The sequence below is a fragment of the Epinephelus lanceolatus genome, chromosome 1 (assembly GCF_041903045.1).
Source record: "Epinephelus lanceolatus isolate andai-2023 chromosome 1, ASM4190304v1, whole genome shotgun sequence".
Taxonomy (NCBI): Eukaryota; Metazoa; Chordata; class Actinopteri; order Perciformes; family Serranidae; genus Epinephelus; species Epinephelus lanceolatus.
The window spans coordinates 19,832,237-19,858,763 of record NC_135734.1 but is presented as its reverse complement, the minus strand read 5'-3'; the positions used below and the strand labels follow the sequence as shown (position 1 = coordinate 19,858,763).

The window sequence follows — 26,527 nt, the reverse complement described above, 5'->3', positions numbered from 1 at the left end:
CTTAAAGGTGACATTCACTGTGTCAGAATTCCCACAAATCCATATGTGTTCTGTAGTTCAAAATACTTTTTGGATAAACAGTATTAGTTATAGTTTCAGATACACTGGGCTGTAATTACCACGTCACTTTCTGAGACCTTACTTGCCGGTAGAAGATGTGTAACCATGGTAACCAGTGCCAACCTCAGCTGTACGGGCTTTTTAAAAATAATTGAAAAAATTTATATAACCCCTAGCCAGTGTTGAAATGTGATAGGTCACAGATTCTAGTTGTCCTATCAAAGATGTGATAAGTAATGTAACTATTTCAGTTACTTCATCAAATAATGTAACTTATTACATTTAATACTTTACTTTTTGATCACTTAACAAGTGCTTAAACTCAGCAATAAATCTGAAATATGTGTGGCAACAGGCTGTGTTAAAGGAAACCATTCCTGCATGGCAAAAACAGAATAAACAGAATAAAAGTTTTGCTTTACTTATGTACTTTTTTTTTTACCAAAGTAATACATTTGAATGTTACCCTTTGTAATTACCAACATTTTATTAGTAACTGTAATTTAGTTACATGATTTTTTTTCAGTTACTGCAACTGATTATAATGATTTTTTTTGTAAATTAATTAGTGTAACTAGTTACATTTAACTAGTTACTCCTCACAAAGTGAAATCTAATACATACCCCTAAATTGAGGAGTTATTAACTTTACAGAGCTGTCCTGACCGCTGCCTGTTATAGATGTTGCTGTCTACTGCATTGCATTGTGGGATATTAATGCTGGTGTAGTGTCCAGTGTTTACATACTGTAAAATTTTACTGGAAATAGTATGCAATCTATGTACTAGTGGTTTCATACTAAATATTCAGACATACTAAAAAAACTTTTATTTTTTAATATTCTGTTGTGTTTCTAATCACTTCTGTTCCATAACAGTATATACAGTTTCGTTCTACACTCTTCTATTCTCCTCAGTTATATTCTGTTGCTAGTGGACTGAGTGTGCATATGAGAGGTTGTACAGGATGTAGTGCTGTGAATAATAAATTGTGCGTGCGTGTGTGTGTGTGTGTGTGTGTGTGTGTGTGTGTGTGTATATCCATATCCCAATCCTTCCAGTTCTGAATTCTGTCACAACAGCAGGTAAATTACTACAAGCAACAGAGCACTCAAGGATTACCCTCATGTAGGATTAGCATTCACTACCTGTACGTGTGTGTGTGTGTGTGTGTGTGTGTGTGTGTGTGTGTGTGTGTGTATGTCTGGGTGTCTGTGGGTCTGTCTGTGTGTTTATGGGTGTGGATATGATTGTGTGCTTTTGTCTACACACATGTACTGTATGTGTGAGTAAGATAAAAAGAAAAGAGAAAGTTTGACTTTGACTCTTAAGCTGCTTTGTCAATGCATAATTCATCTCTCTCCACAGGCTGCACCTTGAAGCCTTTGAAACTATCTTAGCTTCTCCAACTGCAACTAAACAAACCATAAACAATCTCCTGTGTTTTTATTTTCTTTTGCTCTTCATGAGATTTAATAACACAAAACAGAAATTGTTAGTGCTGCCGTTACTGTGGTTTCAACTAAGCCTTCAAGGTGTAAGTAACGTTTAGTCAGTTGGACATATTTTCTTTTCTTTTTATGTTTTTTTAATTTGGCACAGCTGACATTAACGACTTTGGCAGTTAGTTGTTAGACACAGTATTATTTTAGGAGTAAGTAACATTTAGTCAGTGGGACATATTTTCTTTCTTTTATTTATTTATTTTTTTAATTTGGCACAGCTGACATTAACGACTTTGGCAGTTAGTTGTTAGACACGGTATTTTTTTCATTCATTTTCTAAAAGCAACATAGACTGCGTTTTCATCAGTGCCAGAGACTGAAACTGTAGATTTATACTGTAGCTGCACAAAAGCTAATGTTGAGATAGCACAGTGATGTTTTCATGTATTACAGTGCTTTGTCATGGCTGTTCATGACCTGTCTGATCAGGTCTTTGTTTGTAAAAAATAATCTTAATCCATTGGTTGATTGCCTAAATTACGACCAAAAAAACAACTGTTACTGCCGTTATCAACTGTAGTAGTAACTGTAGAAATGTATGTGATGAGATTTAAAGGTAACAGAATAAGAACAGATTTATACTACGCTGTTAAAGATGTTCTGCCATGCTCCCAATTTTTATTTTAGTAAAAAGGGTTTATCGGTCACTCTTAGTTGTAAAAAGTGTGTCATAGCATGAATCTGAAATTAAATGTCAACAGGAAGAGTAAACAGAAAAGTTATTTGAAAATTAGTTCCTTACTCTTTTTTTTTTTAAGGTTTTCTTTTCCAAGCCTACGAAATTTCATGCTTGGTCGTTATTTTACAGACAAGCTAGCAAACAATTAGCAAATACTAATTAATTTACCTATTATTACACCTGGCTTTAACCTGCATCTTGATCATGACACCAGCAATTGGAGTGCATCTCCTCTTGAATGACCACTTTTGAAGGGATCACTTCCCTGCTCTATAAGCAAATAAAATGAAACAAAACTAATATTTTTTACAGCACTGGTTTAAACAAGGTTACAAAGTTCTTCAGAAAGTACATGAAATTAAGATAATAACGTTACAATAATTTAAAAAAAATAACACATACATAATTTCTTTGCAAAGACCAAAAGTGTTTGAGGTTTGTCGTGCTACAGTATACGCATATTTAAGCACCAAGTTATTAGTATCCCCGCCGCTAGGATACTAATGCTGTGGGAGTGTGAGCTCCACGCCAGGGACAGTTGGTAAGGGGCTGTCCACACACACACACACACAGTGACAGAGGTAACTATGGACCTGCACTTGTGTAGTGCCTTCCTCATCTTCCAACCACTCAAAGTGCTTTAATACTGCATGTCACATTCACCCATTCACACACACATTAATACACTGGTGTCCAAGGCTGCCATACAGGGTGCCATCTGCTAGTTAGCTACCGCCATGAGAGCAATTTTGGTCTCCACAGTTCAGTATTTTGCTTCGACATGCGGACTGGAGGAGCAAGAAATCAACTCGTAGATCTTCTGATAAGTGGATGACCTGTTTTACCTCTTGAGCCACTAACAGTGTGTAACTGTAAGCATCGCACAGCTAAGTTTACCTTACGGTTATCAGTGAACCAGGCAGACGTTGAACTGACCGGACCACCGATGCTGCATAATGGCAGCAATAGACGCAGGCTGAGTAGGCGTTCCTTCAGTGTGGATATTAGTCTACACACTGCTGAAAAAATGTGGCCATATGAGGCCCAGACGCCCTCCAAATAAGGTCTGAGTAATTGGATCACAAGGCGCATTTAAGATGCATCAGGTGCATTCACACCTAATGCTCAGTGCTGTCCACTTCTCATCCGATCACCATAGACATGTTAATATCAGGTGTAAACAGTAACTTAGATAAAATAGACAATCCAATGAACTGTCAAAAATGCACAAGATAATTGTTGCCAAGGGATTTAAGCATACACAGTTAATGAAGACATTCTCAGTTGGCAATAGCACTGTTATAATCACACTGACCCTCCTCTCTACCCTCTGTTTCTGCGTAGACCTCGACAGACTGCATCTGTGTGTAGTGAGCTGCAGGCCAAGGTGCTCCAGTGCTACAGAGAAAATCCACAGCAGACCCTGCACTGCTCCAGCCTGGCCAGACAGTACATGACCTGTGTCCAGCAAGCCAAGAAGGTAGGCGAGGGCTACACACTGTATGTGGGTGAGGGCAGCATAAGAGAATGAAGAAAATAATGTTTTTTATAGATTGTTGTTTTTGTGTGTGGGTGTTTTACTCTGCTGTAATATGTGAGAATGTTGTGTTTGTGACAGACAACTCCACATGTCTCTACTTTCAATTTCCCACTCCCATTGTTTTGTTTTTGGCGTTATCACTACTTACTCATTCCCCTTGCGTAACACAAATGGCCACACAACTTGGAGTAGCATCCTTTTCTTTAAAGATACTTTATTTTAATTAGCTCACAGTGTTTTTAAAGAAGACAGAAGGACAGCAGTTAATTAGTGCGACCTGGAAGGAGCTTGACAGTCACACTGACAGTGGAACAAAAAGGTGAAGAGACAAGTAATCCTTTCACTGCTCCTTATACCGAATCAGTTGACTTCTGAGAATTGTAATCTGCATGTTGGGTTACTTTGACACTTCAAATAGGAAGCTAAATCAATGAGACATGCTTATTGAGCGGATTTATAAGTCACCAGGCGTGCGCTGTGTTTTGGAACTTTCTGATTGGAAGATTACACCGTTATTAGTGTATTAAAATCAGTTGTGGCATTCATCGCTTTGAAATGCATTCTGCTTTCTGCTGATACTTTCGCAAATAGTGTTCAGACCCTATGCTTATCTACAAAGTGCTTATTTTACCCAATTTCTCCATCAAAAAACAATAATGAATGGGGCAATTTGCACATTATTATCGTGACAAAACACACTGATATGGCTCCAAAGTAGATAAAAGGCACAAAACAACAACTGGTGAATTTGGCAGTTTAAATGGTTGATAAAAGCAAGGCAAAGGCTCACAATAAAAGCAATCAGTCTTTTTAAACTGGTTCAAAAGATCCATTTGCCAGTGGGATGGTGCTCTTTGCAGAAAAAAAAATCTATGTGTATGTGTTTGTACGTGGGTCAGTTTTTTTATTTTTTTTTTTGTGAGCATGTGTTTTATAAATTCAGACTGAGTGCAGAGTAAAGGCAGGCTGTTTTTTCCCTTTTTGAAGCACTTGTTTAATATAGATTCAATCAGTCATATCCTTGACAGAGTGAGTGTGAATAAGAGCCAGAGAAAGAAAGAGGAAGAAAACATAGAAGAGAGAGAAAGATGGCGCAAAAGGGCCAATGAACGAAAAAGAAAGCTTCAGTCTGTATCGAACGTATCAACGCTGCACCAATCCCTCTGTGAGTGAAAGTATTGTGGGCTGAAAACCAGCCTCAGACTCTGCACTGTCCTCTGAATAGAAATTCAAAGTCCTTAACTTCTACTCTGGCAGAAGAAGGTGGATTTGATTGACATTGATAAATGAGGTCTAGTCCTTTTCAGACAGTGGTTTAGAGGCCAGACATCACTGTGCTCTACTGTAGATTTATTCTTTTAGGTCTCTGTTTGTGGCACTGCAGGCCAAATTGTTGAATGGCTCTGAACTGCATTCACGTTAAAAATCCTACAGCTCGTCCACCTGTAAGTCCACCTTTTTAAAATTCTACATGGTTGCCGTCTCACTTTGGAAGAAACAATCTTGATCCAAAACATTTTTATCGCTGACATCTTCTCTGGCTAACCTTTCTTTATTGGGATAATCTAACAGAAATGAAATCTTGCTCCTCAAGAGTGACCCGCAGTACTCTTTTGAAGATGGTTGGATTTTCAGGTTGACCTTTAAGACTTCTGAAGAGTGCTCTATCCCAAGCTCAACTTAAAAACGGCATATAAATGTTCCTAGATTTAAGATATAAATGTGTTCATGTAAAAGACCTCACATTTAAGTGTCCTATTGCACTACCTACATTTAATGTGCATCCTATATTATACCCTTTATGTCTGTATTTCTCTCTTTTTCCACCCATCTTGAGTATTATCTGCTTGTCCTTGGGTCTTTAATGCTGCCATCACTGTTTATCATCTCTTCTCCGCCAGTTCCCATCCTCCATTTGTCCCTCTTTCTATATTAAAGCCTCTGTCAGTGTCCTTCACTGCACACTTTGTCACATTAGCCAGTGCATTAGCTCTGAGCTGCACTGCTAGCCTTGAAGCTCTGTTAGGCGATGTTTTGTCCAACATGTCAGGTGCTGTCCCTCTTATCTTCATTTGCTGGCACAGTCACACAGCCTGGTCTCAGACCCACTGCTGTCTTTGTTGAGCACACAAATTCCTAAAAAGGCAAGTCATTTCATACATGTGCACACGGGCATCAAAGCGCCAATTTTTCTAATTCAGATAGTAAACATATGCAAGCAATTCAGTTGTTCTGCTGTAGTTTTAGAGCCGAACCCTCTCTCCCAATGGCTCTGTCAGGCTTTACTTTAAAGAGGAACTACGCCCTTTTTTGAAATTCATACATGTCATTCCTTTGGTCTTAGACAGTCCAAAAATATTAATAAACTCTCCCAAAATTGACACAAGAAGAGAAAGATGTTCTAAATGACACTGAGAGCAGCCAAGGGAATTTTCTGAGTATATGTTGCAGCACTGAGAACACTACGATAGAATAAAGCTCATTTGGGTATAAAAAAAGAAAACAAACAATAGTTTCCATACTCATTCTCTGCAGTATTGGTACACCGGTTGCAGCTGAGCTTTTTCTCTCTCTCTTATCATTCTGCTCTTCTCTGCTGCTAAGCACAAAAAGAAAAGTTGTCATTGTTATCTTATAGCCTTTTAATATATTTATTATTATATTTATTTATTATGTGAAAGTAGCCGAAAATAAAGAAGCCACAGAGAAACTGAAGATGGAGACAAAAGAATGTTGATCTGAGATCTGAGATCTGAGATCCAGAGGTTTTCAAACTGAGAGATGCATGATGAGTTGAGGGGGTGATGCAGACGGAGTCTGCAGTTACAGCAGCAGTGGCTGCAATACACAGCACATTTAAGCAATTAAGGTACTTTAAAGCCCTAAGTACCCGATTACCGCAATTTGCGTCAAAAATGTCACTCCTCAGAGTCAAATCTAAACACACAGACATGATGAACATGTTTTTAGATTCAGTGTGACTTACTCTTTCTGATATTTGTTGGATGACCATCACAAACAAACGTCCATACGTCTGCTTAGAAATCAGACAGAAGGCGCTTATCGTAATCCATAGCTTGGCTGAGAATCATCACATTCTTAAACTTTCTTCAGTGCTGTTAAACTAATCCTGTGATAATCCTAGCTTCCACCAAGCAGTCCGGTTCACTTCAGTTCAGTACACATTAGAACGGATATATTTCCGTTTCCATGAAAAGTTGTGGATGGTACCAACAAAACTGTTCCTTACTGCCCCCATTTTTCATCACTCCTCTGTTGGGGTACCTAGCACATTGATTCAGTACTTAAAGGTGGAACTAGAAACACTGCAGTCTGTTAACTGGTCAATAGAGAACCGCCACTGTTGCCCAGGAAAGAGTCATGGCTGGTTTTAAAGCTTATGTAACCACTGGTCATACATTAGTTAACTATAACTATAAAATGAAAGGATGTTTTGCTGCTAGGAAAAAATAAATCAATTCACTGTGCTGACTGCCAGCAGCTCTCTTGGAAGACAAACACTTTTAGTGATGATTGGATCTTTTAAAAAAACATATGAATTTAGACACAATCATTTGAAGTGCCAAAATTCATTTCCTTACCTGGAGAAAAAATTTTGTGGAGCACCGTTCTGGTGTGCTTCTGCAGCACTACACCCCTGCTCTTGCCTGACAAGGACTCAATGCACAAACCTGCTACTTTTAAATATCCCACAGAGAGAGACTCTTATTCCGGCCTGTTCTTCTTGTTCTGTAAATGTCAGCATGCAACCCCATTCTGTGGACAGAAAGACACTCCTCTGCATCGCTGGTGAAGAGGAAATACAGAGAGTGCTAGACGGAGCAGTGAATGACAACAACCCTGCTTATATTTAAGTGCACTGTCTGCGGTGGAAACGCTAAACCAATCCAGGGTCTAGGTACATATTTGTAGGGGTTACTTTTGGTTCTAAAGGTACTAAACCGAAAGTTTTTGATGGCAACATGGCTGTAGTTGCCTGTACACCTATCACTATACTGCAATGAGGAACTGCTAATAGTTAGTTTGGGCTTCTATTCATGGTGTCAGTTTGTCAAAATGTAAACGAACATAGGCGAACAAACTGGGGCTGAAGTTGTAGCTCACAGTGTAACTCAGGTGGGAGCAGATATCTCAGTTTTGTCTGAAGGAGGGCCCAAAGTGTCAGACTTTTTAAACCTCTGATCTCGTCAGTTGTTGCAGTCTGAAATCTTCTTTTTGACAACTGAGTTATATGCACGGAAAACATTATATCAGTTAAGATAAATGTTCAAGACCTCTGTCCATGAAGCAGTCACCTTTTCAGAGCTTATGATTTTCTTAGTTTTCATGGAAATGTTTAGCAATGCTGCTGGGTGAAAATGTGAATACTCAGTTAGCACCTTGGAATGATACCCAAATGACAGAGGTTGGGTCAAATAGAGAGAGAAGACGAGTAGAGCTGCCTACGGAGGCTCCCGATCAGTCAGGGATAATGAAAAGAAATGAGTGGGCAGTCCCAAGACCCCTCTGGACATGCAGGCAGCTGTCCAGTGTGCCTGTCTATAAATGGATCTGACAGAGCTAGCAGCTTGGCAGAGCACTTGGACAAGAGTTTTAGGAAAGTTTCAGTATGGCTGCAGGTAGTTAGGGGTCAACAGAGAGCAATGTGTACCGCAGAGTTAGTCATGAGAGTGTGCATTGACTGGATCATATTTCATTATGAAATATAATATTCTATAGACCCTGAAGGAAACATTTTGTTAAGGGAGAGACTGTTAATAATGGAGGTTTTACCTTTTTCTGAATGAGGTGCCTGTGCCCTTGTTCCAACAGTGGAACAGAAGCTTTGTTTATCAAGTTATTACATTCACCTGACACAAGCTCATCTTGTACTGAGTGACAGCATGAAAAATTACATAGCAAAATGCCACATTTTGGAAAATGTCGATTTGTTGTATTCAGAAAGTATTTGAAAAGCAAAGTATTGTATCATCAGAAAATCAACAAGTTAACAACCAGATGTCTAAAGATAATGTCAGATTTAGGAACAAAACTTTGTGAATTCCATTACGTTGTCATTAGGCCGACTATGTGCCCTTCATAATTTATAATTTTTAAAAGACCACTTATCTGCTGCACTGAAGGACAATAATAATACACTGAAATATTTTTGAGATGCACTCTGGCTTTTCATGGGCTGATAAAATAGCTAGTGAGTTAGAAAAGACATACAATATAATTGGGTGCAGTCATTTTTCAGCTTTGTGCAACAATAACACCACTGCTCAATAGACAGCAAAGCTTCTAGCCTGCTGAAAACCTCCCGACAGCTTAAAAGCTCTGTTCTTTTGTTATCTGTATGTGCTTTTAAGGATTTTCTAAAGCAGATGCATTCTTCTCTGTGATTAAAGGGAGAATGCTGTATTTTTCTCCACAAAATGAATCTTTGTCTGAAGCTGATACCTTATGGTTGATGCCTTTCTTGAACGTAGTTATTTCTCTCTTTTATCTCTTTCTGCACATGAAGCTTGACGCCTTTTGAATACCATCTGTCTGTCTAAAACCTTAGTCTTTGCCTCGTAGTATTTTCTCTGTTCTGTATCATGAAGTCATGTTAGCAAGTTACAGTTGGGGTAAATTAGTCACAGCAGCAGTCCCTTACTGTTTTGGCAAGGATTGGTTCTGTCGCTTCCACCCAGCCATCTCTGAGTTGTTTGACTTTCAAGGGTTAATTCATATGTGCTCGACTGTATATATCTGTTCCTCTTTGTCAGCCTGTCTGTTTGTCAATCAATCTGCCAATGAAACCAGCGGCCTGCTTATCTGTCTTCTCTGCCAGTGTCTTGATCTGAACATCACTCGAGTATCTATCTCACTTTTTCTGTCTCGCGCTTGAAGTCCACCCAACTCACTATCTACAGTGGCACAGCCTTCCTTATATGTCACTCAAAAGTTCTTTTATGTTTCATGATTCATGCATGCACACACATACACACACTTTTTTCACACATTCTGCCCTCTGCCATCCATTAAAGACAGTTGCTTCAGGATATGGCCTTGCACCTCCCCTCTGCTATCACCCCACTGTCCCTCTCCTGTCAGTGTCTCTGGTTGAGCCATTGTCATGCATATGTCACCTTATGCGTGTGTGTGTGGTAGAGATGCAGGGTAAATGTCAGCTCACCAAGGCCCTGCGTTACCATTAATCTTTGTGGGTTTAGTCTCTTTGGTGTGATGTTATCTTTATATATTGTCACTATATGGTCATTGTCATTGGAAGTTTTTATATTCAGTGTGTGTTTGCATGCTTGCATATTTGTGTGTCCGCGTGAGTGTAAGCCCATGAGAGAGTTTGCAAGTCCACCCTTACCTCTCATCATCTCTTCTCTCTTTCAACCAACTTCTCAGTGAAACAAAACACAGGCGTCCTCAAAGTCACATTCAAGAACAAACGTTTCTCAAACCACCACTTACTGTAAGTGCCACCTCCCCCCCTCCTCCACAATACTCCAAGGCTCCGGTGCCAACCATTTGCAGAATGCTAGTGCTGTGCCATTTAATACCATTAGCAGGGGCCAACGGCATTGTAGCAACACTTGCCTCTGTATCCCACATACTTAACCTACTTGAACCTGTTGGTCTCCTGAACGCAGTATTTGTCTTCTCCGGTGTAAGAGAGAGAGTGTGTGTGTGTGTGTGTGTGTGTGTGTGTGTGTGTGTGAGTGTGAGTGTGTGCTGGCCACTGTATTGCTTTGTTAAGTGCCACTTTAGTTCTGCCTTGATTACCATGACAGGGCAGAAGAGTATGTGGAACAAGTGCATTTGTACTTGGGCATATGGTGTTATTTCTAAAGGTAATCAAAAATCGGTTTATTCTCAATTATAGCCTTTAAAAAGTGCAGTAGCAGATTAAATTGGCTCCAGTTTTTAACAGGTAAAAATATATTTAGAGGATGTTGAGTGCTCTGCTGGGAGGCTGATAATATGCAAAAGGGAATGGGAAAGATTACGTTGGTATAACCCAGTACTGATTTACGTTAAAGTCATTGGATCCAAATTTTCAGAGAGCACCTGGGTGGGAACACCGGGTTTAGACAAGAGGTCGAAGTGCAACAAAGTGCCCTGAAGCCTGGAAGCAAGCAACAGAGCTAGGTTCAACTTCAGACAGGAAGCGGGGCGCTCTGAAGCTGGGAAGCCAGCCATGGAGCTCTGCAGCCACTTCGTTGGCTTCTCAGCGAGGCAAAAGTATGGCTGCAGCACCAATCTGCTGCGATAGTTTCAGAGTCTGGTCTACTTTCTTTTCTGTATTACTTTAGTAACAGCCTAGTATCACTGCTAGACAAGCAGAGACACACACACACAAAAACACACACACAAGCAGACAGATAGACTGAGACAGAAGATTAGCTCCATGTGAGATGAGAAAAGAGCAGTGGAGCTGAATTGTACTTTAAGGCTCGGACATACTTTCCGCATTGAGCGTCCACAGACAGCTGCAGTCACGTGGATGGGTCGCATCATCCCCCCGCCCAGCACAGCCCTCGAAGGTGAGCTTACCACCCTCCCTACAGCCAACATTGGGTGAAATTGAAACTAAGATAATGGTGCAGCGGCTGTGACTGGCATGACCGTCAGTGTTTTGGATTAGACCAGAGTGTGAAGGGAGAGATTGGGGCATGCATAGTTTGTGCATTTGCTATGCCTACAGTCTGCACGTTCATAAAGAATTGGCTGCACACGGACGTCTGCACAGGGGTCTATGTGGACCCTTGCGGACATGGATGGATGAAGACATTTACGTCACACAAACCAAAGTGGACCCTCGTGGACACGCAGATGCGAAAACAACTACGTCAACCCTTTAGATTGTTACAAAATTAAACTTTTGTCATCACAAAGAAAGGTAAGCACTGAAAATAGGTACCATTAGGTACTGGTACTGAATTCCAGGTACCAGTATCTGCTCAAATGTTAACAAAATCCAACAGTCCAATGCATCACCATTAACTACGGCCTCAAAAATGTCAAATGTAATCAACAGCACTTTGATGTTGACACCCTTGCTTTAGAAATTGCCTGTCCCTCATCACGTTGTGTGTACATCAATGATGTGTGTCAATCTTTGTTAAATGCTGGGGAGAAGTTGTCGCTGTGTGGAGATGTAAACAAAGATGTTGTGAGCAGAAAAAGTAATTACCATGAGGAAGCAGAAAACTAGAGCCACAACGAGACAAGTGTGAATCTGTATGAAGGTTACAGAAACACTAGCCCCCAAAAGAGTTGCTGTCTACGAAGGCACCGAGGATCATATTCACAGTCGGACAACCTATGATGTGGGGAAGTAAAAGCCTGTTTGTACAGAGCAATTAAAAACCCCAGCGTCTGTCCACAGCAGTGCCTGGACATGTCCTGTCAGGATGTAAATACAGCTGGTGGTTTATGTGCTCTGCATCAGCAAATAAAATTAAAGAGCAAGATTTTCTCAAACTGTTTGGAATTTTTGCGTCCAACTTGTTTCACCTTGAAGTTTGTTCTCTTGCACTTTTATCAAGTTTGCATTTAACACTTCCAGGACATGATAACTTTTCTAACCTTCACCCTTAACTCTGTCTCTAGAGACAGAGGAGTCAAATGGTGTCAACAGTAGATGTCATGGGCAGCTCTTGCTTGTCAGTGTGAATTTCACGCATTTGATGCTCACCTGGACTGAGACAAGAGGACATTATTTCCCAGCAGGTAAAAAATATCTGCCAAATACTGTATCCACTCCTTAACTTTGTCTTTGGAGACCTAGGAGTCAAATAGTTTTACCAGAACACATTTTGGGCTGTTTTGGCTCAATAGTGTGATAGTGTATGAGGCATTCTTTCTGGCTGAAATAACGGGATGCAAATCACGACAACTCTGAAATCAGTTATGCAGAGTATTGCATCCACCTTTTAAGTTTCTTATCAGACACTTTGGGATCAAACAGTTAAAGAAGGAGGTTTAATTTTCAATGTGACAACGAGATCTTAAAATGAGGGATGGGTATCGAAACCCGCTATCAGAAGGGCCTCAGGGCTAAATGTTTTAAGACTGTAGTATTGATAAGCTCTGGCATTACCAGTTCTCTTATCAGTACTTTTTAACATTTTGGTGCAATTAGCATGCCTCAGCCTCTCTGTGTTGGCGCTGCTCGTCCACATACACACACAGAGTGAAGTCAGGAAACATCAGAGCAGAGAGGTCGCCCCCAAGACAAGTGATGATAACTCCAAGATTACTTCAGTTGATGACGCTCATTACTATGCAATTGCAGTGAAACCTTTGCTAGTAAAAAGCCATTACACGTGTTTAACAAGTAAAACTATGTAGAAAGCAAGATTTTGTCATATTTAAAATATTAAGTAATCCTGCTCTGTATTTGATTTTTTTTTTTTTAATATCTTTTCAAAAAAAGCATTATTAAGTAAGGAGAAAGAACCGAGAAGAGTATCAATAAGAGGAGTAGTATCGATAAAATCCTATTGATACCCATTCCAACTTTAAATGTGTAGAAATGGTCTTAAAATGTATTAAATTTAACTTCAGGATTTCTGCATATATCCTGTAGAAAATAGTCAGGAGTTTGGAGTTCACGGGTTTGCAGATGGATCCTGTCGCGTTAAAGTGCTTCTCTCTTAATGTCACCTCCATCAGTTGTGCTGTGTTTGTACGTGTGTTACATCTCTGTCTATGTGCGTCAGTATCTTGCATCCTCTGCATCTGTGTAGAGCTATTACCCCTTCTTCAAAAAAAAAAAAAATCAGTTGACATTTTCCACACCAGCCACTCTTAACCGCAAACTAATTCATCAATGTTTTCGCAGGGAGCCGTCCATTTCTAAATGTAGTGCCAGCATCTCTCAGACAACGTTCAGTCCTAATAAAATGTTTAGACCTCCGTTCTCCATGAAAAAGAACTGAATGGCTTTAGTAATGGCAGACTATTCACTCTGCTATTTGCCTGTCTTCCTGCCACAGCAAATCCCAGCAACAAAGAATCAAGACGTCTTCATTCAAACCTGTTCAGCGTGTCCAGGTGAAGAAGTTGATTGATAGGAATAGGAATTCTGCCATTTCCAGCTAAAGAGAGGGGAGAAAAAATGAGGGATGAGTCTTTGTAGCAGGGATGAAAGAGGAATAGAAAGTGCCTGTCAATGGGGGAATGGAATGGATAGACTGATGAAAGAGAGGAAAAGTCAGGGAGATAGAGGCTTAAGAGTGCCTGTCAGTGAAGAAGGGTTAATAGAAAACTGTAAGGGAGAGATACAGTAGGAATGAGTGGATGATGGAAGGAATGTAGAGAGGATGAATAAAGAGAAGAGGAGAGGTTTTGTCAGCCGGAGAGATGAGGAAAATCACAGAAAGTAAGGAGGGAAGAAGAAAGAGGAGAGGATGATCTGTCAGTCACAACTGTGGGAGAGACAGAAGATTTTAGGATTTTAAGAAAGAGACGAAACAAAAAATACATGTTTGTGTAAGTATGTATGTGTGTTAATGTATGTGTATGGCTATCTGTAGTTGCAGGTGGTGAGCCCTACTGTGAGCCTTGGCCTGCTTGCTAACTCTAATCTGATAACAGAGCCACTCCATTCAGCCGCACACACACACACATGCACACGCACGCACGCACACACACACAAACCCAGTTAGATCTGTATATTGCAATATTCCTTTAGAGTATGTGCTTGATAGAATACTAGCACACACTAATTACAGCTTTTGTGTGATTGCTACTTGCTGTAAAATTGCACTAACATAATGTATATATACATATTTTTTTCTCTGCCATTTTCATTCTATAAAAAACTATTGTTATTTAGATTACTTGACTCATAGTTCTTTTTTTCATCTCATACCACTATATTGATTTGGCAGCACGTGGAAAGCAACACTTACATACCGCCCGTGTTGTTGTGAATATCATAAAGCTATACATATTGCCCACACATGCTAGCTCACATATTTCTGTCCCTTTATGTGTCTCTCTTACCATCCCACATCTCCTTCACATCCATCATCTCCAAGGCGACCACCCCATGAAGGCACAGGCCGCATGAAGATTAGCTGTGCTCTCTCATGTCCCTCCCCTCCATCCTCCAACAGTCTCTCTCTCTCCCTGCCTGTCTTTCCCTCTGTCTTTCTCTCTCTGACATGTATGTAACACTCCATCAGCATCCAGCTAAACATCTCATCCATGCTGCTACACTCCACTGAACTGACTGCCATCTCTGCAACATGATCGATCTGTAAATTGTGACCGAGGGACTCACTAGGTTATTCTTTGCATAGAATTGTCATTATCATCTTCATTATGTTAGCTGCTTGATCTCACTGACATGAGTTCATTCGGTCTTCAGTTTATGTGTACAGTGATATTAAGGTGTGTTGTTAAAGGAATAGCTTCTTCTTGGTTTAGGAATAATTCCTCCTGCTCACCCAGAGTGAGATGGTCTCATGTCTGCGTGCAGTAGTGCAAAATATGTCAATGAAGATAATGATACATGTCATTGACAAGTATTATTACTGTTACATAAATAGAAATGCAGTGATCCCTGAAAATAGAAAACGTGACTGTCTATTGAAGATCAATCAGATAGGACTACTGGAAAGAACAAAAGTAAGGGGAAGGAAATTAATCATTTGAACAAATGTGTTGAATGAAAACAAAATACAGTGCCCCACACAGCTGAACAACCTTCACTTAACAGTTACTAGCAGACGTGTCAAAAACCCTGTTTCCACTGAGGAGTACGGTACGGATCAGTTTAGTTTGGTACACATTTTTTCTGTTTCCACTGTGAAAAGTTGTGGATGGTACCAATAGAACCGTTCCGTACCGTCCCCATTTTTGGTCACCCTTCTGTTGGGGTGACGGTCACTCTGCTCTGGGCTGAGTTGTGGCTGGTTTTGTAACCACTTTTCATAATGTGGCAAGTCTTACATACATTAATAAACTATGACTAAAAAAGAAAGGATGTTTTGCTGCCTCTCTCAGCAGCTGTAATCTGAGAAAAAAACAAACCTCAATTCACTGGGGCGACTGCCGGCAACTTTTAAGGTGGAACATTTACTTGTAATGTTAGTCAGTGCATGAGTTTAGGATGTGAATCCATCAACACACCTTAAATTTCAATGTGACAATTTTGACCATTACTTTAGTTTTCATTGTCTCTCTTGGATGACATACCCTTTTACTAATGAGTGGCATTTCAAGCATAAGAATAAACATATATTAATGACGACCGGATTATATATCTAATCCTCAGTCGAAGGGAAAAAAAAGGGATGTGGATTGTCGTTCCTGTGGGCTATGACCCAGAACCTCATGTAACCTCGTTCTGTGGACGATAAACGAGGTGCAGACTTCCATCTATGTCACCGGAGATGAGGAAATACAGAGAGTCTTGTATGGAGCAGTGAGTGACAACAACCCTGCCCACATTTAAGGGTACTGTTGGCGGTGGAAATGCTAAACGGACCTAGGGTCTAGGTGGAAACGGGGCTAAATGTCCCCAGTTCCACTCAATGTTAGACCACCAGGTAAGGGGAGGTACAGATAGTTCCCATTTAGCTTTAAACTAATATGTCACCCCAAATCTACCTGTTGAGTATCAAATACCTCAGTCCCTGATCAGGCACGAGGCCCGAGTCCTCTCCATATCTGCATATTCTTTTGAGATTCTGTATGACTTGTAAGTCTTTTTCAGTAGTTTGAACATCGCTGAGTTAATCAGATTTTGTGCCAATCCACTGTGTAGGTGTACATGATGATACTTTTCTGCATAACTGACAGCTTTCGCCATTTGGTGCACAAGATGAAAAGTCAAGGGATCACCAGTGTTACCAGGACTCATCCCCCGGGCACCATGAATGTCAGATTTTCTTGGCAATCCAGCCAATAGTTGTCAAGGTGTTTTAGTCTGGTTCAAAGTAGTGGACTGACTGATTGCCTTGGGTAAAAGATCTAAAGTTTATGAAATGGAGGTGGTAAAATTAGTAGTACTAAACAATAAATTGAAGTTCCTCACTTGCTTAACCCATTAGGAAAATCTTTCCTTTGATTAAAACACATCTATATGCAAGATGTGCACTGACTTTTCATCAAATTATACCAATGACTGTACCTAGTATATGTATTTAATGACTATCTTTAACTGTTTAATGATATACAAACCGACTGAGCAGTTGGATGACCCAGCCAACAGACTGACTACCATCTTATCAATGTACAGACTGAGTGAATCAACAGTCAAGATGGTCCTGTAGATGTAACCAACTAAGTGACTGCCTGATTAAGAGGCTTCCTCAAATGACTGACTGATTGACTCACTGTCTTACTGACTGTGTAATCAGTGAAAGTCTGTGTGTTTATAAAGCAGCCATAGCCACGGCCACTCTGAGTGTCTGATTGACATCCCTGCCTGGCAACTGTCTCTGTTCCTCCAGAGGGAGGGAGAGAACTGTTAGCACTGAGCAGAGAAGACAGTTATTGATTTTCTACTTGTCTATTATTTTTGTTTTTCACAGAGGAAAGGCAAGTGAGCGAAGCATGTGTGTTTGTGTGTATGTGAGTGAGCGTCTCCTTATATATATGACGCAGATGTGTTTACATGTGAGCCTGCTGTCTGTATGTTGCTCATTACCTCCTGACTGGTGTGAACCAAGGCCAGTGTGTGTACACTGTTGGTTCTACGCTGCTGCCGTGCGAAGTTGATTCCTGACCAACAAACACGACAATCTATCGACTGCCCACACTGCTCACTAATTGGATAGAAACTGGCAGGTGGACAAAAACATGTGTTTGTGTGTCTGCCTATAAGCTGTGTATCAGTGTTTTTGTGTGTATTAAATCTAACCTCAACAGACACTCTTCCATCTCAGCAAGAGTCCGTGATAATGAAGTGAAATAGTTGGTTCGACTTCACACTTTTTGCACCAAGAATTAGTTCCAACTCCTGTGAATAGGTTGAGAAAGCATAAAATGAAAGAACAACATATCATGTGGTGGTTATTTTTGACCTCAGAATAAAATGACTGCCACGTATGTGTAAATGTGATAATGTAGTACTTAGATTTGTCAATGTCTAAGATATACATTATAATGCAAGCATTAGACCAGTTTTTATTTTGACACCTGATCTTTAGCCACATATTTTTTATGAAAATGTCTATTTGTTTTTGTGAAAATTATTCAACAAAAATTTAAGATGTCTGAGTGAAGCTTTGTAAGTGACATTGTACTCAAATTTTGGTCATGCGTTTAAAAATGAGGGTATTCTAAGTATTTTGAGGCTTAAGGTATCGGCATCTTTGTTGTCCACAGTTACCATGGTTACATGTGTTGTTGTTGGGAAGTTTCTGCAGGTTGGTGAAGGCAGCACAGGCAGAACGCTCCATGATGTTGTTTTTTATCAGTCCTTAAATTTGTGGGCAGATTGATCAGAGCTGATCGGATTAGATCAATGGATTAGATAAGAGGAGCAGCTGCTGCAGAGGCATGTTTAAGCGAACTTTTAGTTCCAGGGCTGGACATTGGGGTGCGCAGTCTCTAGGGCTGACCCAAAAAATGCGAAGCTTCGAAGCTTCGTTCGATGGCACGGGATTCGATTGTGAAAAAAAACAATTTGAAGCTTCTGCGCTTTTTTTTTTTTTTTTTTTTTTTTCGTTTTTTGGGGGGAGGCCTTAAACGCAACACTAACTCCCACCAGTCCGATACTGACAATGAGCACACTGGCAGACATGTCCAAGAGGTCATCAGATGTGTGGTTGCACTTTAAAATATGCCCCGACAACCCCCAGAAAGCAGAGTGCCAGATTAGCCAAAAGAAATTGGCATATCACAACTCAGCAACAAATTTGGGAAATCACTTGAAAAACGTAAATAGTAACTAGTAGGCCTAATATGCATTTTCCAGTTCCACCGGTCCGCTCTGAGTCTGGTGTCAGAGGCACTTCTGATGCTCTGAGTTGCGCATCTGTTTGATTGTGCTGCAGTGTGCGCCAAGGGTTTTAATTTAGTGTTCAGTCAAAAGTTAAACACTACTTATCACCGACCATGAGTGTTTTTTCGTTTGTGAATATTTTTATCTTAATTCTAGTGTTGGAAGAAACTACGTTTTCGACATAATTTTTTTTAAATTCTGTCTGTCCCACGTTATTCTACTCACTGACATGGTCAATCTACGTGAAACTGCACATAGGCATTGAGGATTGGCATAGATAGAAGGTGACAAAGCTACCAATGGGTATGGACTAGTATGAATTAATAAACATTATCTTATGTTTACTTTCACTGCACCTGGCATTCTGCTACTTGTTTTTGTCCAGAGTATGTTCTGCATTCAGGGAGTGCAGAGCTCTGAATAACTGAACGGTATATATACATATACAGTACAGGCCAAAAGTTTGGACACACCTTCTCATTCAATGCGTTTTCTTTATTTTCATGACTATTTACATTGTAGATTCTCACTGAAGGCATCAAAACTATGAATGAACACATGTGGAGTTATGTACTTAACAAAAAAAGGTGAAATAACTGAAAACATGTTTTATATTCTAGTTTCTTCAAAATAGCCACCCTTTGCTCTGATTACTGCTTTGCACACTCTTGGCATTCTCTCGATGAACGGTCCAGCTCCAAAAATAGAAAATCAATATGTGGCAGCAGATGTTGTTATTGTGGCAGGCCACCACAAATAAATTAATGTTTGGGAAACCTTGTTACTCATTCCTTCTGATAGATGCACAAAAGGTAGCCAACTTAGAGTAACTTTTATGACATCCATGACGCTTGATATTGTTAAATAAGCCTATCTTTCTATCAGTGGTGTGTTGGCCTGTATGTTTTTTTAGTTTGTCCCAGTGGTTTTATTCTTGTCTAACTCTCAGTGGATTGTAAAAGAATTAAGTTCATAAGTCTGTTTCCTCCAAGCGCATGTTACGGAGACGGATACTGAATGCAAGATGCTTCTTATCAACGGCAGTATAATAGGTTAAGCAGCTAAATCACCTTTTAAACGAGATATTATTGAACCTGCAATCCAAACTTCCATCTGATAAATTGGGGAACAAACATTAATAACAGAAGCAGCTCTTAGTATGATGCAGTACACTTAAACAGCATCACATGCTGCATCCTCCAAAAGACTACAACGTTGAGTGAGCATCTCTGTAAAACTGTTCACAACAAAAGCTGAACATTGTAACCTTCATGAAGGCAGGATTTATTGCAGGACTGTTGGATTAGACAGCAATAGCCCTAGCTTGGTGTACCTAATAAACCGGCTACTGAGTGTGTGTCTTAAATTCAGTGCAGACCTTGAGCTTGAATATTTGGCTGCCCTCCTGCCCAAAGTGTCGTGCATAAAAAGCTTTTCCTGTCTTTAAATTATCCAAGTTTGGATGGTGGCAGTCCAAATTTGGACCTGGGGCACCAAATTGAACTGTGTGTACTGTGGGGGGTGCAAGGGGTCAGTTTGAAATTCAGGAACTACCTCATACACTATGCATGAGGCATAATGTCCCATCACACTGCTGTATACGAGTGTGACAATACCTACACACACTGCTGCCACACACTCACACATACATGCACCTGCACACACATACACACTTTCACACACATTTTCATGCACATATGCAGACACACAATGTCCCCCTTTATATCTCAGGACGTGAGTGGAACAGTAAAGCTAAATCCCCTTGTCGCATTTGCTGCTCATCTCTAATTCAATGGCACAGGCTGCGATGCCCTCGGATGCACTTGGCAAGTGAACAGCTAACCTGCCCGCCAGCATATCTGCCTGCCAGCCGAGCACCGAGGTAGTTAGCATGCCAACTAGCCCACCCAGCAGCCACAAGCTGATGCTTCACTAACCCTTGGTCGCCCTGTGTCTTTCTCTATGGCTGTGTGTTTGTATCTGTATTGACACAAGAGATGTTTAGCTGTACCCTATAGTAGGCTGGCTTTCTTAAACACAATCAGCCGTCAGTGTTTTTGACACTTAACAAACACACGTAGACAATTCTAAATAAACCTCCATCAGTCTATTTTCTTCAGCTAATCCAGGCCAGCTCGCAGTGGATAAACTTATCTCATTTTAAAACACCACTCTGGAATCTTTAGCATTGTGTTTTAAAATTTAAGCCCTCTGTAAATACCCTACTTCAGTTTGAGTTTATTATTAATTTCTTGCAGAGGCAATTTATTTGCATCAGCTAAAACAAGACAGAAGCAAGCGTTACAGAGTTTTTACTGCGGCAAAAAAATTGCAACAGTGCAAATTTCACATGCACATGACCTACGGACAATAACAATGAGTCATGTTCATTAAGTTAATGGCTACAGAGTCAAGATGTAATTGGATGTTTATCAATTTGACCTGATGTTTGGCTGATGGTAGCAAATACCTGAAGCAGGAGGCAGAAATCTTCTTAAAGTGACAGGTCACAGTCCAAAAAACTTGTCTTAGCCATATGCAGAGCTTGTTTAGTCTGCATTAGAATATGCTTAACATAATAAAATATTAATATTACATAAATGTAGAAATAAAGAGTTAACTGACAGTCATGAGATGTAGATGATGTAGCTGTCGATGATAGTCTGGCCAAAGGTGGAGCTTAACCCCCATTTCCACCGAGCAGTATGGCACAGTTGAGTTCGGTACACTTTTTTCCCTTTCCACTGGGAAAAGTTGTGGATGGTACCAATGGAACCGTGCTGTCCCGTCCCGTCCACATTTTTGGTCCCCCCTCTGTTGGGGTACCTAGCACACAGATCTGGTACTAAAAGGTGGAGCTGTGGCCACTGCAGTCTGTTGGCTGGTCAACAGCAGATGGTCACTCTGCTCAGGGCTGAGTTGTGGCTGGTTTTGAGGCTCATGTTATCACTGTTCATACCGTGGAGAGTTTAACATATATTCATAAACTACAACCAAAAAATGAAAGGATGTTTTGCTGCCTCTTGCAGCAGCTGGAGAAAAAAAACTACTTATTTCACTGGGTCGACTGCCGGCAACTTTTAAGGTGGAACGTTTACTTGTAATGTTACTCAATGCATGAGTTTATGACACAAATCAATCAACACACCTTAAATTTCGCTTTAACAACTTTGACTATTACTTAAGTTTTTATTTTCTCTCTTGGATTACATACACCTTTAGTATTGAGTGGATCTTCAAGCATTTATATATATTAATTTCGACCAGATTATGTGAACTGCATATATTGTAATCCTCACTCTGAGAAAAAAAAAAAGCGTTGCAGAGCATCGGGTTGTAGCAACACTAAATCCCTGAGCTTGCCTGAGAAGGAGCAGTGAGTGACAACAACCCCGCCCACATTTAAGGGTACTGTTTGTGGTGAAAACGTTAAGTGGACTTAAAGTCTAGAGGGGTTACTTTTTTGGTGCCAAAGGTACCATACCAAAAGTGTTTGGTGGAAACAAAGGTTTAGAGGAACCTACTAGAAGAAACTTTTTGAAGTTGTGTGTTCGTAGCCCAGTTAAGACAATAGTCTTATTTAAGTAGGCATATAATACACCGATGTCCAATGAAATAATACGCTCTATTTCCTAAACCTAAAGCTAGGGTTGGGTATCATTTGGGTTTTTTCCAAAACCGGTGGTAAAATTATCATTTTAAAGCAGTAACAGTGCCAGAACATATACTTTCACATTAACCACAAAACAGTCAGTGACATTAAAGAATGGCTTTTTTTTTCAACAGTATACTCAACAGTTTGAAGTTTACTTGAATATAGAAATATGGCTAAATACAATACACTATTTACAAATTCACCTTATAAATGAAACCTAACTCAAGTACAGTCATTTTACACTAAATAACAGCTGCAGTTCTAATAACTGAGCAGAGACTGAGCAGCCAGACAATTCTCCATTATCTGTTTAGGAGTGGCTGAGATCGTCACTACAATGAGAATAGCTGGTCCACGTTAACAGTCCACCTTAAGTGAGTCTAGTCAGGTTTCAGTGTGAGGCTAACTTCGCTCGCTAACTTCGGGGCTAACTCCCTTGACTTTATTCAGCAGATGACAAGCAAAACATGGGAGCTTGTCTTAATTCTTGAGGAGATGTAGCATATATTGACTGACAAATCGCCTAAACTGTTTACAGATTGTCCTGTTAAACGTCATACTCTTTAGTGCAATTGCTGCAGCTTCACTGTCACCATCACCTACACACACACACACACACACTCTTGTTCGCTCCATCTCTTTCGCATGCACTTACTCTCTATCTCACTACTCACACAACGTGGCACCAAAATAAGGCACTGAAATCTGCTTTTCGATTCAGCCATGTAGGTAGCGGTTGTATAGGAGCCAGTGCCATATTGGCTCTGGTTTTTGGTACCCACCCCTACTTATTGCTGCATCAGATGCAGATACACATCCCACAGACCCACCAAGTCCCTCTTCTCCAGTCCTCTCAAATTTTGTACAGACTAATACATTTAAGGTCCTGTCTCCCTAGTCCTCAGTTTTCTTCATGAGCAGTCTGCCTTGACTGGTGCTTTCACTTCAGCGCCAAGCATCGGTGCTATGGCAACAGTACAGAGTCCTGATAAGCAAGCAAAAGGCATTTACAAGCTCCTCAATTTTGGTGGAATGAAGGAATAGAATAAAAGAAAATAACTCAAGAGTACTTGTAATAAAGTGCCTTGCTCAAAGGTTTAATTTTTTCTCCTTCAGGCAGACAAGTTTGTCTCAGTGGTTACTCTGTTGAAATTTTTGCTGCTGTACAGCAATTCCTCAAAAAAGAAATGGTCAGAATATTTCAAGTGTTGGCTTATTGTACTCATAAACCACTTATGACCTTCCCTGCAGGTACCATGATTCACTGGATTAGAACCTGATTGTGTGTGTCTCTGTGTTTTCTGTATCGCCACAGCCAGTTAAACACAAGCTGTATTTGCTACAGGCCAAATACTTCCAGGGCATCACGCCGATCAGGGAACAATGCCTGTATACAGTACATCATGTATGTTTCCATCTCCTACACACAAGAATGAAATATTTTGATCACATAGTTGATTAAATGCAAGTGTTGTGCTAGTCTACATTAAATGAAACTTTGTTTAATGTGAGTCCCTGACAAATGAGCCATGTCTCCAAGTTACCCAGGATCATCTCTCATCAATTGTTTTTTTTTTTTTTTAATGTTCAAAGATGTATCAGAAATAAAGCCGTTTACTCTTTCTCTTTCTCCTGTTCCCTCCTGTTTTGATTTAATAGTTGGTAATATTTAAGAGATGTTAAACTTTTTGTATTGTTTGTATTTTAAGTATTGACTCCGACCATTTGCTCTGATTTACAAGAAAGAAGGTTTAGCTAGCTAGATAGACACAGCCGCCATAAGGTCAGTAAATGACAGTATTGAATGTAGCCAGTAGGCGAACACCATGCTAGTGTGCCTTGAATTGGTAGCAGGAGTTGGGCTTTACATTTGATACGAAATACGGATATGAATAGTCAACAAGTTGATTAAACGTTGCCATCCTTGCTAGTGGGCACCAGAGACAATAAAAGTTATTTTTAAAATTCTCATTATTTTATGCGATTGGAAAATGCCATTATAATAATTAGACTAATTTCCTAAAGATTCTTATTTTCCTGGAGAATATTGTTTTTAATAAATGTTATTTGTTAGCTTTAATTTAGTGAGTTCTTGTCATGTTTTTTAGGGTCATGTGTAGTGCTACCCTGGAAGTTGGAAATTCGAATCACCCGTTGAAGACCCCTCAGTCGACTGAGATTCTTTGAGTCATTTTTTTTGTTTTTTTGTTTTTTTGTCCGTCCGTGTGCATTTCAGTTTCAGTAACATTTTAGTCCCCAGATTTAGCCACAGAGTAAGTCCTCCTCGCTTTCATGGTGGTCTTCAATACAGCTGCACACCCAGACACTGGGTGAGTCCAAGCCCCCAGAGATAGCGCTAGGCTTTGAAGCCAGTTTTACTTAGTGGCCAAAAGTGGAATTACAACAGCCGGGTCCTTCACATGATGCCATGGGGCCAAAAAAGTCTTTTTCCCATTGACTTCCATTGCATTCCATTCAGAGGATTTTTTTTTTTTTTTTTAGTGTCAAAACACCCTGAAGTGACTTGTTTCACTGTCAGGATTTGATCCATGTGGTTCGATAACATTTGGAAACTCTAGAAGAGCCGCACAATTACATCATTTTATTCCCATTCAAGTTAGCGAAAGGCCAAACCGAGAGTCACCCGCTTGCCCGGCAGAAGCTAGCCGCTTAGCCACTCTAAGTCTTTAATGCGCTTGTTCAGTGGGCCACACAATGCGGAAGATGCGGCAATTTTATACCACAGAAATCGAGCAAATCACCAGTGAGCAACTTTTATAGCAATGAATGGGGCCTGCTTCCAACACTGTATCCAGGTCTCTTTATACATCCATGGGTGAGTCTGAGGCAGCTGCCCGGAGGAAGAGAGGCTTTGCCCAGTCAGGCTCCAAGATAATGTTATCTCCTGCCTTCTGCTTAGAAGTGGTGAATTTACAGCTCACAGCAACTTAATACGATACAGTCTCTGGCTTTTGATATTGGCTATTCTAAGTTAAAACTTCTGCTTAAACGTCAGGGAAATTAGTTGTCAGGAACATCTCTTGTAGAAAATGCTCTTTGCTGTCAAATGTTTAAGATTGGTTTCAGGAAAATAGAAAATTGCTCAGCTTTCCGTTGGTAATATTTAGATATTTAGATAGGATACTTTCTTGGCAGTTTCGGTAAAATGCAGTTTGACTATTTAGCTGCTGTGTTTTTGTGTGAGGCACTGATATTTCCCATGATGCATTCTGACTTTTGTGAGTTTCCCCTTGGGTCCTGGTAATGTAAATTTGTAATTTGACGGTTTTCTCTTTTCTTTTCTATCCCCCCCCCCCCCTCCCCCTTTTCTCCCTGCCTCCTTTTTCAGAGCTCGCTGACGAATCACGGCTGAGAAACCCAAAGGAGCCAGGAGCAGGAGAAGAAGAAGGGAAGAAGAAGAGAGCATATCAAATCCCTCCGTTTCTGGCCTCCCTCTGTCCTTCTCCTATCCATCCATCCATTTATTTATCCACCATCACTGAAGAACCCCCTCCTCTTTCCCACTCACCGTCCTTCTTGGTTTTGAGTGTATTATCTTGACATGTCACTTCAGAGTGTATGATGTGTTGATTTATTGTTATGTTGCGCTGGCACACCCCTGCCGTCGCTGAAATAAATCCCAGTGATCCGGTGGTGATGAGACTGCGGGTTGTGTGTCTTTGTGTTTTGTGTGTAAGTGCGCGTGCGGCGCGGATGGCTGTCTCTTGTTATGGCACGCTAATAATGCTTCCACTGCTGAAAATGGGGTCGTGTGCACCCTTCTGACAATGCTCTGCAGGCCCAGGGGCTTGATTGTATGCCGTGCTCATGGTTTCATTAAGAGAGAGAAGGGAACGGAGAGTGAAGGAAATAAGGGATAAATGAAGTGGAGGACAGATGAGTAGTGAAGTGTACGTGTATTAATATGGTTGTGTATGTGTGTGTGTCTGTTTCATGTGTTTTTCCACTGTAGTGAACCTGTGCGCACACGTGTCGTCACGTAAAAGTGCTTGCGTGAATGCATGCACATGAGCAACACATCGGACAGGCCACATATTGTCCCTGCTAGCTGTGTTTCCATGGTGACAGCAGGGGTTGGTGCTAGCAGCAAGGTGTGGAGG

General features: G+C 40.5%; 1 protein-coding gene across 2 annotated transcripts in view; it reads left to right on the top strand.

Annotated features, from left to right (window-relative positions):
- The window catches only part of chchd6b (coiled-coil-helix-coiled-coil-helix domain containing 6b), a 71,759-nt gene extending 45,690 nt beyond the window's left edge, over positions 1-26,069 (top strand). For both annotated transcript variants that reach the window (XM_033626067.2, XM_033626066.2), the window contains 2 exons: positions 3,588-3,723; positions 25,756-26,069. In XM_033626067.2, the coding sequence (XP_033481958.1) occupies positions 3,588-3,723; positions 25,756-25,779 (160 nt within the window). In that variant the 3' untranslated portion in view covers positions 25,780-26,069. The remainder of the gene's footprint in view (positions 1-3,587; positions 3,724-25,755) is intronic.
- Positions 26,070-26,527: the final 458 nt, after the last annotated feature.